This window comes from Lissotriton vulgaris, chromosome 4_1 (assembly GCF_964263255.1).
Source record: "Lissotriton vulgaris chromosome 4_1, aLisVul1.2, whole genome shotgun sequence".
In the NCBI taxonomy this organism is placed as follows: Eukaryota; Metazoa; Chordata; class Amphibia; order Caudata; family Salamandridae; genus Lissotriton; species Lissotriton vulgaris.
In genome coordinates this window covers 1,851,016,422-1,851,034,846 of record NC_141691.1, presented here as the reverse complement: position 1 = coordinate 1,851,034,846, position 18,425 = coordinate 1,851,016,422, and the positions used below count along the sequence as shown (strand labels likewise).

The 18,425-nt window shown below is 47.1% G+C and overlaps 1 protein-coding gene across 2 annotated transcripts in view; it reads left to right on the top strand.

Annotated features, from left to right (window-relative positions):
- Window positions 1-18,425, top strand: part of TAF2 (TATA-box binding protein associated factor 2) — a 765,870-nt gene that overhangs the window by 28,419 nt on the left and 719,026 nt on the right. For both annotated transcript variants that reach the window (XM_086966160.1, XM_086966159.1), the window contains exon 3: window positions 18,036-18,196. In XM_086966160.1, the coding sequence (XP_086822286.1) occupies window positions 18,036-18,196 (161 nt within the window). The remainder of the gene's footprint in view (window positions 1-18,035; window positions 18,197-18,425) is intronic.

The window sequence follows — 18,425 nt, the reverse complement described above, 5'->3', positions numbered from 1 at the left end:
TTCATGAGCTACCAATGAACTATTGTAAAATATATTAATAGCCCACCCCGTCCCTCCCTGGCAAATCTTCAAGTGTGTGCCCAGATTCAGGCCAATAAGGATTGTTTTTGGCCGCGGCCCGCCCACCATACTGCCCAACTGCAAGGAGATAATCTTCAGCCGAAGAGAGAAGCAGGCAGCGTGTTGCGCAGCAGGCCTCCATCGCAGATCAATTAAGGCTGTCCCAGTAAGTAATTACTTTCACTTTTTAACATGATTCTAATAATCATAGGGCGTCCAGTGTTTATGCAATGTGCCACGAGGATATTAAAAGTATTGTTGAAAAAGCTTAAATTATTATATGGGAAAAAATGTCTGCATTTGTGCGCCCTTGACGGGCCCAGCATGTGCGTGTTATTGAAGCCACATGCGGCGGTGGCTGCAGTTTGAGACGGTGCTGTGCAGTGACGGTATAGGGATGGGCTTCCACTCAGTGAGGCCGTGTGGGCCGGCCCTTGACACCCCAGGGCCTCCCCATAGACGCGCAAGCCAGAGGTAGCGGCCTCAGCTGTCAGAGCAGAGGGCAGAGCCTGCCATGCACACTGGGGACTGGCAGAGAATGTATACAAGGAGAAGCCGATAGGATAAGAGGGGGAAAGAAGGGGAAATGTGCAGGAGAGGCTGCAGAAAGAGACATATACAATGAAAGGGGGTTCAAAAAGAGAGTATGTCGAAAAGAAACAATGCTGAGAACTGAAAGAGAAGTGTGGAACAGGGGCAATATAAAGAAGAGTGGGGTGTGCCGTTGTAGAGGGTGAGTAGAAAAGCGAACCATGAGTAGGGGTTGACACTATATACGGGTCATGCGTAGGGGAGGTGGTGGCAAAGGCGGCATTCGTATGGAAATGGGTTGTAGATAGGCAAATGGGCAGGGGTTTGGGAAGGTGGAGCAGTGTAGGGTGTGGGGAAATGTGTAGGGTGTAGAAAAGTAAAAGAAAGGGTATATAAACGAAGATGTGCAGAGAGTTGTAGAGCCAAAGATGTGGGTTACTGAAGAAGAAATGTGCTGGGGACAGAAGGTGACATGAGAGGAAGAGGGTGCATAGGCAGACATGTTTAGAGGAGTAGATGTACTGGAATAAATGTCTAGGGGTGTGTTGCGTGGGAAATGTGCAAAGGACAGTGCACTGAATGGTGTATGTGCATTGTCTAGGGGTGTGGTATAGAGTGAGACATCTATATGCGAAAGGTAGGGGCTCTAGAAAAAACAAAATAAAGGGGGAGGGGTTTGTGAAGCTATTGTGGTACGGGAATGATAGGGAGGGAGGCTGCAGTGCAGGGAAACGGAGAGCACATGGGTATGAAAGGATGAGGTGCAGCAGAGGGCCGCGCTGTGTAAAATGGAAGGTATAGAGGTGATATGGAGGTTGCAGTGTATGGAAAGGTACGGCACTGGGGCATAGGAAGGAAAAAAAGAGTACAAGTTGTAGGAAGTATAAGGCAGAGACAGCTGCTGTTTTAGGAAGGTACAGCGGTATAGGAAGGATAAGGTGCAGTTCAGGGTTGTACTATATACACTGGAAGGTATAGAGGTACAAGAACTGTATGGAGGCAGCAGTGCGTGTAAAGGTAGGGCATAGAAGGGTAGGAGCAGCCGCAGGTACTCATCTAGTGCCTTTTCTGGACGTTTTATTAAAACACCTTCCTGAGCTCCAGGGGGTTCCGCCCCGCCTGGACCCCCTCTTCCGGGGCCTCCTACCTACGCTCCCTGCCCAGGGCCACCATGATCCTAGAGCCGCCCCTGGTAGTGTCTCCTCCTCACCAACACCGCCTTTCGCCCCGACAGGTTCCGGTAAGGCTTCCTTATCCGCCTTCCAACCGCTTGATTGGTCGACATGGGGTGACGTCATGATGAAGGGCTCCGCCTCAGGGGAAGCCCAGGCCGAATTAAAGGGCCCGCAGTCATCCTGTGGACGGGGTGGAAAGGAATAAATGTTAAAGTCCTCACCCCGTCCCAGCTCAGCGGTGGCCCCGTGACACTCGGGAAGAGCTTTCTACTTATATAGAGGATTGGTCTCTCCTGTCCGTCCGGGTCCAACTGGGAAAGGACGGCTCCAATCCCTATCCCGGAGGCGTCTGTCTGAAGAATGAACGATCTCTGAAAATTGGGGGAAATGAATCCAGGGGCAGTGGTCAGAGCGGATTTCAGAGTCCGGAAAGCCATGACCTGGGGGCCAAAAGGGATTTTGAGTAGATAGGGAGAAGAATGAATGAATGAATGAAAAAATGAATGAATGAATGAATGAATGAAAAAGACATTTATACAGCGCACGTACACCAGCGGCTTCATGGCGCTTTGAGACTAACTGACACTAACAACAGAGCAGGAGGAATTTAATCAAATGCCTGTGCAAACAGCCACGTCTTCAGAGCTCTCCTGAACACCTGGTAGGAGGTGATGTGGCGTAGGCCGGGCGGAAGAGAGTTCCACAGGCGGGGGGCTTGTGAGGCAAATCTTAGGCCCCCAAGGCTTTTACGCTTGAACGTGCAGGTGGAGAGGAAATTGAGTCCAGCCGACCGAAGTGTTCGGGAGGGAGTATATCGATCGAGCAAAGCATCAATGTAGGAGGGTCCTTGATTGGTGAGGGCTAAGTACGTGGTGCAGCCAACTTTGAAGAGACTGCGCTGGACTACTGGGAGCCAGTGTAGGCTTTTCAGGAGCGGTTTCGCAGAACAAGACTTAGGCTGCCGAAAGATCAATCTGGCAGACTGGTTTTGGACAAGTTGGAGTTGGTGGGACTGGTAGAGGGGGATCCCGATGTAGAGGGAATTCGCATAATCAATGCAGGACACTACTAAGCCCAGTACGATGTGAACCAGGGCATCATGGGTAAGGAATCTGCTAATCTTCCTGATGCGGCGCAGATGTATAAAGCAAGCCGACATCACAGATTTGATTTGATGTTTCATGGACAGATCATTACTGATGGTAACTCGAAGACTCTTAACCGAGCCCGTTGGACGGGGGGCTCCGCCCAGCGTGAGTGGCCAGAAGCTGGGATTCCATGGATTGTTAGGGGGACCAGTGAGCACCAACTCAGTCTTGTCTGGATTGAGTTTAAGCTGATTAGCATTCATCCAGCTACTGATGAACACCATTGTGCTCTGAAAATTCTCTATTGAGGAAGGGGAGGAGTCAGTATTGAAGATGAGCTGCATGTCATCTGCATTATTGAAAATGACCACTGGTCTAAGTTTAGCAATCAGTGGGAGAATATAAAGGTTAAATAATAAGGGGGAAAGGGAAGAGCCCTGGGGACCCCACAAGTCAGGTCCTTTGCCTCAGACATAAAAGAGCCAAGACGAACTGCTTGCTTGCGGTCTTGTAAAAATGAGGTAAGCTACCTGAGCGGGGTGCCCCTGATGCCGGCGATCTCGATCCGTTGAATAAGAATGGAATGATCAACGGTATCGAATGTCGCCGACAGATCGAGGAGCACCAAGGCCTGGAGATGTTCCGGTCCGCTCCCTTCCTGAGTTCATCATGGACTGCTACCATGACTGACTCAGAAGAGTGCTGAGGTCTGAATCCTGCCTGGTGCTGGTCCAGACACCCGGAATATTCGATGAATGAGCCAAGGCAGCTGGAGACATGGGCCTCCAGCAGTTTGCCCAGAAATGGAAGCAGGGATATCGGCCGAACGTTACTGAGGGTGGCCGGGTCCGCCCCTGGTTTTTTCAAAATAGGTGTGACAATGGCCGATTTGAAGGGGCTGGGAACCCTACCCTGGCTGAGGGAATTATTAAGCAGGGCAAGGGGGACCTCAGGGAGGTCAAGAAAGATCTTCCGAGCAACATGAGCTGGGCATCTGTCGGAGGGAGTGCCGGAACGGACTCTCCAAAGGAGCAGGGGGAACTTGCAATGGTAACAGGGGGAAAATTCAACAGTGAAAGAGGGTTAATTGGGGGGCTGCCTATGTCGAGTCCGGGATCAGGGCTGGGGATGCTCGCTTTGATAAGATCTATCTTCTCAACAAAGTAATTGTTGAGAGAGTCACAGAGAGGCTGGGAGAGCAGAGGGGGCATCGTGACCCGGTCAGGTTTTGCGAGCTCGTTGACTATCGTGAAAATCTCCCTCGATTTGTTTGAGGAGTTGAGAATTTTCTGCGAGAAATATTCTGTTTTTGCAACGAGAATGGCGGCTTTGTATTCCTTCAGTGCCGTCAAGAAGGTCAGCTTCTTGTCAGGACAGTAGTGAGCCCTCCACTTGCGCTCTGCTTGGCGTAGTGCAAGTTTCATGTTGGAGAGGTCAATAGTGAACCAACGCTGAGCGTCATGGGGGTGTTTAGTCCTAAGTTTCCTTAATGGGACAAAAGTGTCCCGAGCATCTGCCAGCCAGTTATGAATGTTCTCTGCCTGAGCATTGATGGACAGGGGAAGACCAGCCTCCCCAGTCAAAGGAGGAGTCGTAGTGGCAAGCGAGAGACAGAGCAAAGGGAGGTTGACTCGGCCCCAACTACGAATTAGTGGAGGGTTACAGGGGCGAGTTGTAATAATAGAGGATTTGGGGACCGTGAAGGAGATGGAGAAATGGTCCGACCAAGCACATGGGGAAATCTGCTCATCAAAGATGTCCTGATTCAGTGACCAGACTTGGTCAAGGATATGTCCCTTAACATGAGTAGGTGCATGAATGAACTGAGAAAAATTGAGACCAACTAACAGGTCAGTGAACTCCCCGAAGTGGGCACTTTCCTGCAGGGCATTGGGCCAGAAATTAAAGTCCCCAATTATGAGGATGCTGGCGTGATTTATTGCTAGCTCTGCTATCATGCTGCCAAAGTGGTGCAGGAAGTTGGGCGACTGGCCAGGGCGACGGTAGAATAGGGCAAAAGTAAGGGGGAGGGTTTCCAACTCTAGTTTGAAGAGAACATAGTCAGCTGAGGGTATAGGGAGCATAGCGAACGACTTGGATTTAAAGGAGTGAGAAATGATGGCAGCCACCCCCCCTCCAATTTTACCTTGGGGGCGGTTTGCCAGAAGGACATAGAAGCCGTCAGGAACAGCTGCCAAAATAACCGGGGAGGACTCTGCCGTGAGCCAAGTCTCAGACAATAAAAGTATGTCAGGCCTGACTGTGTCGAGTACCTGGTGTTTGACCAGCGATCTGGTATTGAGATACCAGATAGACAAACAGTCATGCCTGGCACCCGGCCTTTCTGAGGGCAGAGTGATTGATGAGGGGTCCGTGTCAAAGTCCCCGGAAGACGGCGTGGCAGTGACAGGGGTGTAAGTGGGGGGTTGCGCTAGGCTGAGGCATGCAAGATTGTCTGAGCCCAGCATAGGCGTGGAGAGGTGTACTTTGCCACGTAACGTGAGCAGTTCCTCCGCTGAGTACACCCAGGTGGAGGGCCGACAAGCAGGGGGACTGGCCCCTGGTCCCGGCCGTGCGCGGACGGGCTTGCCTTAGGCGCGCCTGCGTCCGCTGCGCATCGTGGGCTGCATCGGGCTATATCGGGCTATAAGGAGGACCGCTCACCTCCTTGAACCGGAAGTGAGTAACCCCTAGCAAGTGTTGCGGCCAATGGGCTCCCTCCACATCAATCGAGCTAGTAGTCAGCTCGCTGTGAAACGGGGAGTCCAGAGGCACAGCCACACTCAGGAGCGGTAAGGGAGCAAATGCGGGCAAAGTATAGAATAGAAAACAGCTCTAGATCAGCTGTGAGCAAGCAAAGTAGAAATACAGAGAGCAGTTTCTTTTTTAAAAGCAGTTTTAAAAATTCACATCACGACACAGCCGCAGCAGCAGCACGTCCGGCGTGTTCCCATTCCAACCCTGCTTTTGAGGAGGAGGAGGTCGGAGTGCTAGACCGCTCACCTCCTTGAACCGGAAGTGAGTAACCCCTAGCAAGTGTCGCGGCCAATGGGCTCCTTCCACATCAATCGAGCTAGTAGTCAGCTCGCGGTGGAACGGGGAGTCCAGAGGTACAGCCACACTCAGGAGAGGTAAGGGAGCAAATGCGGGCAAAGTATAGAATAGAAAACAGCTCTAGATCAGCTGTGAGCAAGCAAAGTAGAAATACAGAGAGCAGTTTCTTTTTTAAAAGCTGTTTTAAAAATTCACATCACAACACAGCCGCAGCAGCAGCACGTCCGGCGTGTTCCCGTTCCAACCCTGCTTTTGAGGAGGAGGAGGTCGGAGCGCTAGACGGCTCACCTCCTTGAAGCATTTCTTTTTTTTAGTAGATCTGTAAGTGGGCCAGCTATGTCTGAGAACTGGGGTATAAAGCGTCTGTAATAACCTACAAGCCCCCAAAAGTCCCTCAGTTCTCTCTTGGGTTTAGGAAAAGGGATGTCTTGTACGGCTTTGACCTTTTCTGTCTGAGGTTTGATCATACCTTTCCCTAACATATAAGCCAAGTATTTGACTTTTTGGTAGGCGAATTTAGACTTCTTAGCTTTGATACGAATATGGGCAGGTCTGAGTTCGGGTAGAATAGTTTGAAGGTGGTGCAGGTGTTTGGACAAGGTTTTACTGTATACTATGATACCATCCAGGTATGCGGAAGAATATTTCTGGTGTTGTGCGAGGAGGGTGTCCATGAGCCTCTGAAAAATGGCAGGGGGGCCATGTAATCCAAACGGCAAGACGGTAAAGTTATATAAACAGTCTGGAGTGGAGAAAGCTGTCTCTTCCTGATCTTTTGGCTTTAAAGGGATTTGCCAATAGCCTTTGGTAAGGTCAATGGTACTGATGTAACGAGCTTCCCCTAACCGCTCAATGAGCTCATCCACCCTTGGAAGGGGATATCCGTCTTGCTTGGAGAGTTGATTAACTGCTCTAAAGTCTATGCAAAAACCGATCCTAGTGTTCGGTTTTGGGACGAGCGCAATAGACGAGCACCAATTGCTTTTAAACGGAACTATGATGCCGGTCTCTAACATTTGTGTGACTTCTTGTTGTACGGTAGCCCTACTGGCTTCAGGAACTCGATAAAGCCTTTGTTTAACTATGACCCCTTCATTTGTGGGTATGGAGTGCATGGCTAGATGTGTTCTCCCGGGATGATCTGAGAAGACGTCAGAAAAAAAGTGGAGCAGGTTATATGTCTCTTGTCTTTTTTCTTCCACTAATTGTGGATTGACCACAGTGTTGTTGACAGTATGAGAGGTCTCTTTGTCTACTGGAACGGTACTAGGAGGGGGACCCAACCATTTTTAAAAAAGGTTGATATGATACATTTGGGTTTTTGAAGGGGAAAGGCGTAGCATAGATCTCGGCCAAAAAAAGCTCTCAGGATGGATTGGCTGTTTTTTCTACCCCACAATGACCAGCTAATAGGCGGGAATGAGCAAAGAACATAATCTGGTCCCTAAACACGCACAGGAGCACCGGAGTACTCCAGTTACCTCACCCAGGGAAGCCGGGTACATAGGTGTCTTTTCACGTCGTGTTTTGTCGTCGATTTCAATGGCGATGTACTGCAAAGTGCTCCTGGCGACCAAGAGGAAAGTGTCCGGGTGGATCCAAGGGTGGATCGGAGATGTGAAGAACCTGAAAGCAGAGGGGAAAGTGTCTGGGTCACTTGCCAGTGACCAGGAAGGCGAAGAGCGGATGCACACCAATGTCGGGTGCTTGCAGGTGAAGAAGGTGAAGCTCGACTCTTCAGCCACGAGGACCAGGAGGCGTCGACGACGACCAGGTTCTGGATTCGATCTGTCCCACGAAGGATGTCGAGTGCTGTGGTGTCAGTTTCCGGATTGGACCCAACAAGCCTTGGCAAAAGCAAACCACACAGAAAGCAGAGATTGGCTTCGGTGCAGACCAGCAAGTTCTGAGGTACTCACCACTCAGTGTGGAGTCAAGGCACGTCTGGAGCAACTAGGGAAGCCCAAAGGAAAGAAGAGTTACCTTTGTGGGGACCCACCAGTCGACTGACCAGGTATCGCGAAGGGGCCTTGAGCAGAAATGCTAGAAGCGGGCTCACGGAACACTCGTGCAGATCTATCTTCCTTGCAGATGGTGCTCGGGGCTTGGACTACAATTAGGCCAATTCAAAACTTCAGGAAAGCTCGGGAAGTCGATGCACTTGCAAATGTGCACAGTGTCCAGGAGTTCCGGTTCCACGTCACTCGTGAGGTCTGCGGGTCTCAGCTTTGCTGGGATCTCGTGTCGGCCTCTGAGAAGTCTGGAAGTCCGTGTCCTGAGTCGCAAATACTTCGGAGTCCGGCGGGAGCTTCGAAAATGCAGACCGGCAAGATGCTTCTTTGGTGCCTGTTTGAACGGGGAAGTCACTCCTTGACCCCAAGGGAGATTCTTCCGTCTTCTAGTTGTGTAGAATGTCGAAGTTCCAGGATATATGTTGCAGAGTTTCGTCCAGGTGTAATCTGAAATCCTAAGGACTGGGTTCCCATACTTCTACTAAGATAGGGGTTTGGACATACTCTGGGGACCCACCTATGGGAGGGTCAGGAAAGAGGGGTGGTTACACCCATTTCCTTTGTCAAGTTTCGCGCCAGAGCAGGGGCTGAGTGCCCCTGCAACCGGTTTGAACTGGGGTATTCACAAGGACACCAAGTGTATCCTCAGCACTGTCTGGAAAGCATTCTCTGAATGCACCCACCCAGCTCCAATACACTAAAGCCTGTGTGGGAGGTGGTTACACCTCCATGTGACAGGAAACCTATTGTCCAGGCCTCCCCTGCCCAACACAGATCAAGAATCAAGAGAAAAGTTGTAAGCGCTCCCATGGTCCAACATTTCCTGGATTTAAACCACAGCGAAATGGACTTTAAATGGACTGTACTCTGGACAATAGCGCCAAGTGGCAATAAAGGTCCAATTGACATTGAAGAAACACTTCTTAGGAAAGAGGCATACCTCATTCTAAAATTTAATAGCACACAAAATGGATTAAACTCTCTCTCTGAAGTGTCTAGGCTATAATGCCATAATTGCGTGGGGCTCCACGGGGGGTGTTGTGACCCCCTTGACTGAAGGGTAGAAAATCGGGGATGTCAGAATAATGCTCTCGTAATCTGCTGTAAATTGGCGCACTCCCATGGAACTACATATCCCAGAACACCCACTGTCCTGGGTTTGCTTTTAGTCACTAGGCAACCAGGCCGCCGCCTTCCATAGCGAACGGAGTCAGAGTGAGAGCAAGTCGCGGCAAACAAGGTGAGCGGGACAGAGGGTTTTAGACACATATGCTTCCCGCCACAGGGACACAAACCTAATTCCCTATTTTGCTAACAGTGCGCGACTCGAGAGGACAACACGCGACTTAACACGGGATCCGTCCAAACAAAACAGAACTCGAGGGCAAACGGTTGATAACGGAGCCGGCGGCTCCCTAAGCTCGCGGTGAACGCGAATAAGGTAGGATTGTTTCTACAATCTTTCATACCCAGACAGACTACGATAGGAGCACAATGATAGTAACCCGATCTCCGCCTTCCCCCTAGGTCCGATAAACTTCACCGCACCATAGGGACGGCCAATACACGGACCAAAAAATAGTGAAAGGTACGTCCTGCAGTGTTTTGGTAGGAGGTTACCGCTGAGCGAGCGTTGAACGCTATGTGTAAATGACAATTTGATTTTAATTACCTTGTAGACGGCAGTTCCAAAGATGCACAAACTCCCATAGGATAACCACAGCTACAACCAAGGTACTATGAGATTTATATGTGTTATACCACTAGCAGTACAAAACAAGGAGGCCATAGTCAATCACACTTACACACTGTTACCTTTCTTTTATATATGTACAGACAGAGAATGACAAGGCCCTGAAGAGAACCCATAACTACTGTTTGGAGTTCGAAACGCGTCGGCATGAAAGGAGATGCAATTCATGATCATTGAAAGCTTTAGACTCATGTCATTTGTGCACTGTGATATCTCCTGCTAATGTGATTCTGTCTAACACTGTTCTTAAGATTTCGTTCATTGATGGTCATTGAGGCTTGTAAAGTTAACTTGCCTTTTTTGAACAGTCTGAAACTGGTACAGTTGTTTTGTATGTCTCACTTCGTGATTTTTTCATTTGTTAAATGTTGTATTACAGTTGATGTATTTATATGTTACACGTGCAGTGTTCCTTCTCTGTCATGAGATGTTATGATTTTTTCATAAAAAGAATTGAAAACAAAGGTAAATAAAATACCTAACATATCTAATCGAAGTTGATGTGTTGCCTATAACCAAGGGCTAATGGAATAAGTGGGGCGGCAATTTTTGTGTCAAAGTATTTATAAGGTCCAGCCTTCCCCATTTTTCAAGGACCTAACTCCTTTTTCTTGTAAAAATTGAGAGCGGGTGCACACTCGCGAGAGTAGAATACGGGCATTACGAGTCACGCCCTAACTACCCATCATAATAATTGTGGGGGGATCTTGAGGTCTTCCCAAGGTGATGGCAGAGAAAGACACTTTATCCTTCTCTGAAGCACATATTCAGAACCTATGTGCCTCATCTGCTTTTGATAATATTACCCTGAGTACCTCCGCTCAACAACAGAAAGAGTCAGACAAACTTATCAGACTCAAGAAAAAACATATCCGAACCGAACTTCACGGACATTTTCTCCTGAAACACCTCAGGGGTGGGACCATCCCATGGGGTCTTCAGGTTAAAAACGTCCCTGTTATATTTACGGAGGACAGTGAATATAAAAAAGGTTTTAGCTGCATCAACACTAAGTGTAGCCGGGACCTGATGGTCCATACCATCGAAACGGCCCAAAGATTATGTGCGAAGGAATTAGAGGAAATTGAGGTACTTACTAAGAGTCTTCAGGAAAGCCCAGCGGTTTCTGATGCCAAAACACTGCTCGAAAAAATAGAGAAAGATATTCAAACATTTAGAGACATAACCATAAACTCAAAATCTGCACAATACGAGAGGGACTCAAAAGCGTTTACACTAGAGAGGGCCTACCCATTCCTCAAGGAGGATTATTACACCCAAACAGAGTCACGTGGAGCCCTATACAATTTCCAGGGTCGATCAAGAAATCGCTACAAAACATTCTCTGATACATCATCCTCCTCAAACTCATCAGGACCTGAGGAGAGAGGGAATAACTCAAACAAGAAAGGGCCTTTTTTAGACAAAGGCCCACAGGCAAAAACTCGGTTCAAACCACAATGGGAAATGCGCACCCGCAGGAACTTTTACAAGTCCTAGACTCCACACCATCGACAATAGTGAACCTTTCCACCAAAGTACTTACTAAAGACGAGGAAGCTGTCCTTAACATTGGTTTGAAGTTTGTCCCCAGCCAGAGAACAGACTTCACCAGACTCAAACTAGACACCATTGCCTTTTGTAGGAAGATCCGACTGCGAGCCTTTTTTGCAAATAAACCACCAAGCACGGACACAGAGGTAACAGGCTTAAGGAATAAGTCCACTTTTGTCCCTTATCAAAATATCCCGAAGCAGGTGGTGGCGTTTGAACAGGTAATGCTTTCAGCAATCAATAAACTAGAGAAGAATAAGAAATATACTAAACCAAACATCACCAAAGGCCAACGCATAGCCATTAAAAACTTGAAATGTGACCCGTCGGTCATTATCAAACCCGCGGATAAGGGCGGAGCGGTGGTGATCTGGTCCAAGGATAAATATCTTAAGGAAGGTGCGACACAGGTTAACAATCTCGAATGGTACAGAGAACTCCCAGAGGACCCGATGCGGGCCATCCAGGGACAAATCTGTGAAATAATAAAATGTGGTGTGGAAGATGGATTTGTGGGACCAAAAGAAAGCGAGTTTTTGATAAAGAAATTTCCCAGAACGCCGATTTTATATTTTTTACCCAAAATCCACAAGAACCCGGAGGAGCCCCCAGGACGACCAATTGTCTCCGGGTGCGAGTCATGTTTGGAACCCCTCTCGAAATATATCGATTTCTTTTTGAAGCCCTTCATCGGCGATGTAAAATCGTATCTGAAGGATACCACCGACTTTTTACTAAAAGTTGAGGGAACACAATTTGACCCAATGACGGAATTTATGGTGACAATGGACGTAACGTCCTTGTACACCCAAATTCCCCAAGATGAAGCACTAGAAGTGCTGGAATTATACCTTGAGAAAAGAGACAGGCCCCATCAGGTCCCTACCTCGTTCATCCTGAAACTAGCTGAACTAACGCTTAAAAAGAACTACTTCAGGTTCAATGACCAATATTTTATGCAGATCAAAGGTACGGCCATGGGCTGTCCGTATGCGCCGGAGATGGCCATACTTTACATGGCGGAGTATGAGAATAGATTTGTGTACTCCAACAACCCCTTCAGTAAACACATTAAACAATGGTTGAGGTACATCGACGACGTGTGGCTCCTGTGGCAGGGGAGCCGCGCAGAGTTGGTGGACTTCCACCTTTGGATTAATGGGAGACATCGCGACATTAAGTTTTCACTGGAGTCCAACAATGAGAAAATGACATTCTTAGACCTAGAGATAAGTTGCAAGGATGGGCTTTTGAAGTCTTCTCTTTTTAGAAAGAAGACGGACAAAAATACTATCCTCCACCACCGTAGTGCACATCCAAGAAGCTTGAGAGACAATCTGCCCTACGGGCAGCTGCTTCGGATACGGAGAAACTGCTCGGAGGTGACAGATTATGAAAAACATGCAACTCGTTTCTGCAATGAGATGAAGAATCGGGGTTACCCTAAGAGACTACTAAATAATTCTAAGAAAAGGGCACAGTATACTCCCCGGGAGTGCTTACTTGAGAGAACGGCTAAGAAAGATATGGACCGACTGGTCTGTGTGACTACGTTCGGACCAGACACACACAAAGTAAGACAAATGGTCTTGAAAAACTGGCATCTACTTGATGGACTTGAATGCCCCTTTCCGCGACCGTTGTTCGCATATAAGAAGAACAAAAGTATTGGCCAGGACGTCATTAGAGCAGACGTGTCTACCCCAAAGCCCAAAAGCGATCTACTATCAATATGGGGCCTTAAGCCAATTGAAGGACACCACAAGTGTGGAAATTGCATATCATGTGACTCCACAATTGAAGGGTCCGAGTTTGACCATAGGGGAGTCAAATGTAAACATGCCAGTTTCTCTAACTGCAAAACACGAAATGTGGTATACGCGATCATTTGCGACTGCCACAAGATCTATATAGGCAAAACCACTCAACAGGTCAACAGCCGGGTCACCCAACACAGATCAAGAATCAAGAGAAAAGTTGTAAGCGCTCCCATGGTCCAACATTTCCTGGATTTAAACCACAGCGAAATGGACTTTAAATGGACTGTACTCTGGACAATAGCGCCAAGTGGCAATAAAGGTCCAATTGACATTGAAGAAACACTTCTTAGGAAAGAGGCATACCTCATTCTAAAATTTAATAGCACACAAAATGGATTAAACTCTCTCTGAAGTGTCTAGGCTATAATGCCATAATTGCGTGGGGCTCCACGGGGGGTGTTGTGACCCCCTTGACTGAAGGGTAGAAAATCGGGGATGTCAGAATAATGCTCTCGTAATCTGCTGTAAATTGGCGCACTCCCATGGAACTACATATCCCAGAACACCCACTGTCCTGGGTTTGCTTTTAGTCACTAGGCAACCAGGCCGCCGCCTTCCATAGCGAACGGAGTCAGAGTGAGAGCAAGTCGCGGCAAACAAGGTGAGCGGGACAGAGGGTTTTAGACACATATGCTTCCCGCCACAGGGACACAAACCTAATTCCCTATTTTGCTAACAGTGCGCGACTCGAGAGGACAACACGCGACTTAACACGGGATCCGTCCAAACAAAACAGAACTCGAGGGCAAACGGTTGATAACGGAGCCGGCGGCTCCCTAAGCTCGCGGTGAACGCGAATAAGGTAGGATTGTTTCTACAATCTTTCATACCCAGACAGACTACGATAGAAGCACAATGATAGTAACCCGATCTCCGCCTTCCCCCTAGGTCCGATAAACTTCACCGCACCATAGGGACGGCCCATACACGGACCAAAAAATAGTGAAAGGTACGTCCTGCAGTGTTTTGGTAGGAGGTTACCGCTGAGCGAGCGTTGAACGCTATGTGTAAATGACAATTTGATTTTAATTACCTTGTAGACGGCAGTTCCAAAGATGCACAAACTCCCATAGGATAACCACAGCTACAACCAAGGTACTATGAGATTTATATGTGTTATACCACTAGCAGTACAAAACAAGGAGGCCATAGTCAATCACACTTACACACTGTTACCTTTCTTTTATATATGTACAGACAGAGAATGACAAGGCCCTGAAGAGAACCCATAACTACTGTTTGGAGTTCGAAACGCGTCGGCATGAAAGGAGATGCAATTCATGATCATTGAAAGCTTTAGACTCATGTCATTTGTGCACTGTGATATCTCCTGCTAATGTGATTCTGTCTAACACTGTTCTTAAGATTTCGTTCATTGATGGTCATTGAGGCTTGTAAAGTTAACTTGCCTTTTTTGAACAGTCTGAAACTGGTACAGTTGTTTTGTATGTCTCACTTCGTGATTTTTTCATTTGTTAAATGTTGTATTACAGTTGATGTATTTATATGTTACACGTGCAGTGTTCCTTCTCTGTCATGAGATGTTATGATTTTTTCATAAAAAGAATTGAAAACAAAGGTAAATAAAATACCTAACATATCTAATCGAAGTTGATGTGTTGCCTATAACCAAGGGCTAATGGAATAAGTGGGGCGGCAATTTTTGTGTCAAAGTATTTATAAGGTCCAGCCTTCCCCATTTTTCAAGGACCTAACTCCTTTTTCTTGTAAGAAGTTTCGTCCAGCAGCAGGAGGTCAGACCAGTGTCTGTGGCTGCAGCATCCATTTTGTGATGCTAGGGTTCCTTTAAACTATTACCAGTTAGGTCAGTGTGTACACGTCTGTCCCTCTAGAAGGGTGGAATTCTACCCCCGCCGCCAGGACTGGCGAGGGGGGGGTAATGATTCCGAAGTGTTTGACACCAAACACGACATGTTTCCATGCAGCCATCCCAAAGTTAGCATTTACCGCGAGGTTATAATTCACTTAAGAGTATATGGTCTGGCTGTATCACAGAACAGCCTCTAGAGAATAGATTCTGAAAGCTGCAGAGAGGTCCTGCTCATGCATGGGCACCCTCTCACACACAACCAAACACTCTGCCTTCAGGATTGATAAGGCCTGCCATAGGAGTGACTGATAGGTTTATATGTGTTAGTGATTAAAGGTAGCTATAGGTAACCCATATCTTAGTTAGTGGTGCATGCAGCACGTTACCCAGGCTGCTGTAGCAGTCCTGTGGTGCCATTTTGGAAAGCTTCTCAGGGCTGGCATAATACATGCTTCAGCCCCTGGTATTCCTCTGGGGTACCTTTGCCCTTAGTACCTAAGGTACCATATACTAGGGACTCACAATGGTAACCCAGTAACCAATCTGGAGTGTAGTTAAAGTACATGTAATCATTTTAGAGAGGAAGCAGCTAGGCTGGGGTCCTGAATAGCAGGGCCCCAGCCAGACTAATGTCAAAAGTGGGGGTAACCATAGTAAGCAGATCCTACTCTCCTACACCACCCTCAAATTATTATCCATAGCCCATGGTTCTGAGGTGAGAAGGGTATTATGTGTGTTGTTTTTCCATGTGTAAGCCCTAAGGTTCCCAACCAAGAGATCGTAGAAGCAGGGATTATCTAGGCCTAGAATAAGCTGTTCAGGGAGGGAAGGTAGGATCCCTACATCAACAACAGGTTCCCTGATCTTCTCTGCTATGAAGCGTTCATCTGTCCATGGGATAGTCCTCCGTGTCTCTGTGTAAGCAGCGGATCCCCACCCTCCAATTGGGAACGATCTGAGAGGGAAACACCAACTCCCCTCTGACTACGGACTGTCTGCACCCCAAATGTAGTAGAGCAGTTTCGGTTTGGTTATTTAGTTTCATACTTACATAATATACTGGACCCATTTCCTGGGCGTAGAGGATTGACTGGGGCAAATAGCTGACATCCTTGTGCTCTTCTTCCATCTTTTCTTTCCTTTTTCAGCAGAACTTGGTGATGTGCCTCCACTTCCCGAAATCAAAACATTGGGGACCTAATGCTGAGGGAGCTTCCGACCATCCTGACCTAGCATGAAAAGACTCATAAGACAGTTTATTCGGCTTCTTTTCTTGTCTCAAAGGGGGAGGGACCTTCAAGGGTATGTCTGGTTCTGCCAGAAAACTAAGATTCTGGGGATGAGAGTAAGTCATAACCAAATCCACTGCATTTTCCAAGGTTAACCATGCATGCTGTCTGAACCATTTCTGAGTCCCATAAGGCTGGTCCTCCCGATACTGCTCGAGGTAGATTATGTCCATGATTTCTTCTCTGATGGATTCGAAAGGCATAAGCCAGCAATCCGCTGCATCCTTCAACTTCTAGAAAAGGGTCTTTGGGGTGTCTCCTGGGGCATGCCTTTTTTTTCTGAATTATAGTTGGTGTGTTTCGTCGTCCACTCCGAGGCGGTCCATGATGTATTGCTTCACATAAGCATATACAGTTGTGCTATCTCTGTTGGCTTTGATATGCCGCCTGGCCTCTCCTGTTAACAGATAAAAAAAGACCATTGTTTGGGGGGCCAAGCACGGAAAAAAGGGCTGAACTGATGTCATCACGCCGACGGAGTCCTAATATGGAGTCAGTGATGTCAGCGGAGCCGCGCGCGATGCCGTGCTTCTGTGACGTTGTTCATGTCGGCGTGAAGAGCTACAAAATAATTTCCAAATGTTGCTGACGCAGGGGATATTCACAAGGTGAGTAATCCACAGGCAGATACTGTATCCACCAGAAAAAGCATTACCGAAGGTAAGTAACTTGTTCGTTATAAATGGTATGTTTCGACTATGGTTTCTGAATGACATTGCAGACTATTGCAGCTTTGCTTGCTTTGTTTAAGAAGTCACTCATAACTCATTGGTGAAAAATATAACCGCAGGAGGTATTGAAAGTGCTCTATAACCATACAATTGTTGATAGCTACCCATCTATAATTCTTATTTACATCATTATGTGCCCAAGTGCCATCACTTTGCTCATCCAGCCAAAATCCAGCATTCTGGGCAGTGGATAGCCCCCTCTGGATGTAATCTTCTCTGATACTTATACCCTAGCACACTGCAGTGAGTAGAAAGGGAACAAAAGAAAGAGCCTACTTGTAATAAAGTGCAGATTTTTTTTTCATGTATTATAACATTGAAATGTTGGAAGCTCCATTGAAAACAATGTAGTGCTCCGTGCGTTTAATGGCTGGTAAAAGCCCATAGCTTCAACGTTCCAATTTTGTCCTTCATAATTGTTGCTGTGAACAAAGGCCTCGCGTAGCCCAAGGGGATTTCAACCCCCTTGGACTTTGTGAGGTCTTTACTCTATTTCTTAGACCATGCTGCCCTCTAGGGGTGGAATGTCGTAATCGCCTTAAAGTCTCCAAAAAGTAGCAGGTTATACCGTCTTTAAAGTCCCGTTCCCTTGTTAAAGTCCCGAGCTGAACCTTTAAAGGCCGGTAAAGCCCGCTACGGAAGCCTATAAGGCTATATTAGAACACTGGAATATTGAGAGGTTTATTGAAGATAATGTAGTAGCTCCGGTCTTACAGGGGCTAGTATAAGCCTGGAGCTCCAACATTCCAAGGTTTGTTTTCATGTTTCTCCCTTTTTAATTGAGATAATTTTACTCTTAGTGGTTGGAATGTTCTAATAGCCTCAAAACCCTTTTGCCTTGGGCTATACCCATTGTTAGGGGCCCTTTTCTTCCGTAAAGGCCCTCCCCTGCGGCTCGGGCCTATAACTCCGGCCTTTAACAACCGGTATAGCCCTTGGCAGCTGGCTATAAACCTTTAGTAAATGCTTCTCCTGGCATGCTGAACAACTGTACTAGAATGGTTTGAGGTAAAACTATCTCTGACTAATAAGTAACATTTGAGTAAGTAGTCTTTTGAATTGTAATGTTATTCATTTGAATGTTATGAGTAACCGTAAAATTCACATGGTCCCTTGCCAAATGTTCCACCCCTGCAGGGCTATGTGGAGTTGACAATATTCCCGACGGTGGGCAATTTGAACAGAATCAAACTCAACAGCAAACAGTGTCGAATCTACCGAGTGCGGGTCAATGATCTAGAAGCAGCATTTATCTACAATGATCCCACGCTGGAAGTCTGTCATCATGAGTCAAAACAGTAAGTGCTAATTGTTTTAATGAAGTTACTTGCATTTTTCATGGTGTGGTGGGGAGTTTATTGAAAACATTTAGCAAGAGACCAATTTATGATGATCTGCATAATGTCAATAAGTATTAAGCCCCCGTTGTTTGACCATCTAACTTAAAAAAAATGTGATCTATAAATAACGCTTTAATTGCTTTGTTCCTTTATTCTTGATTGATGGTGTCATGGAATAGGTTATCTA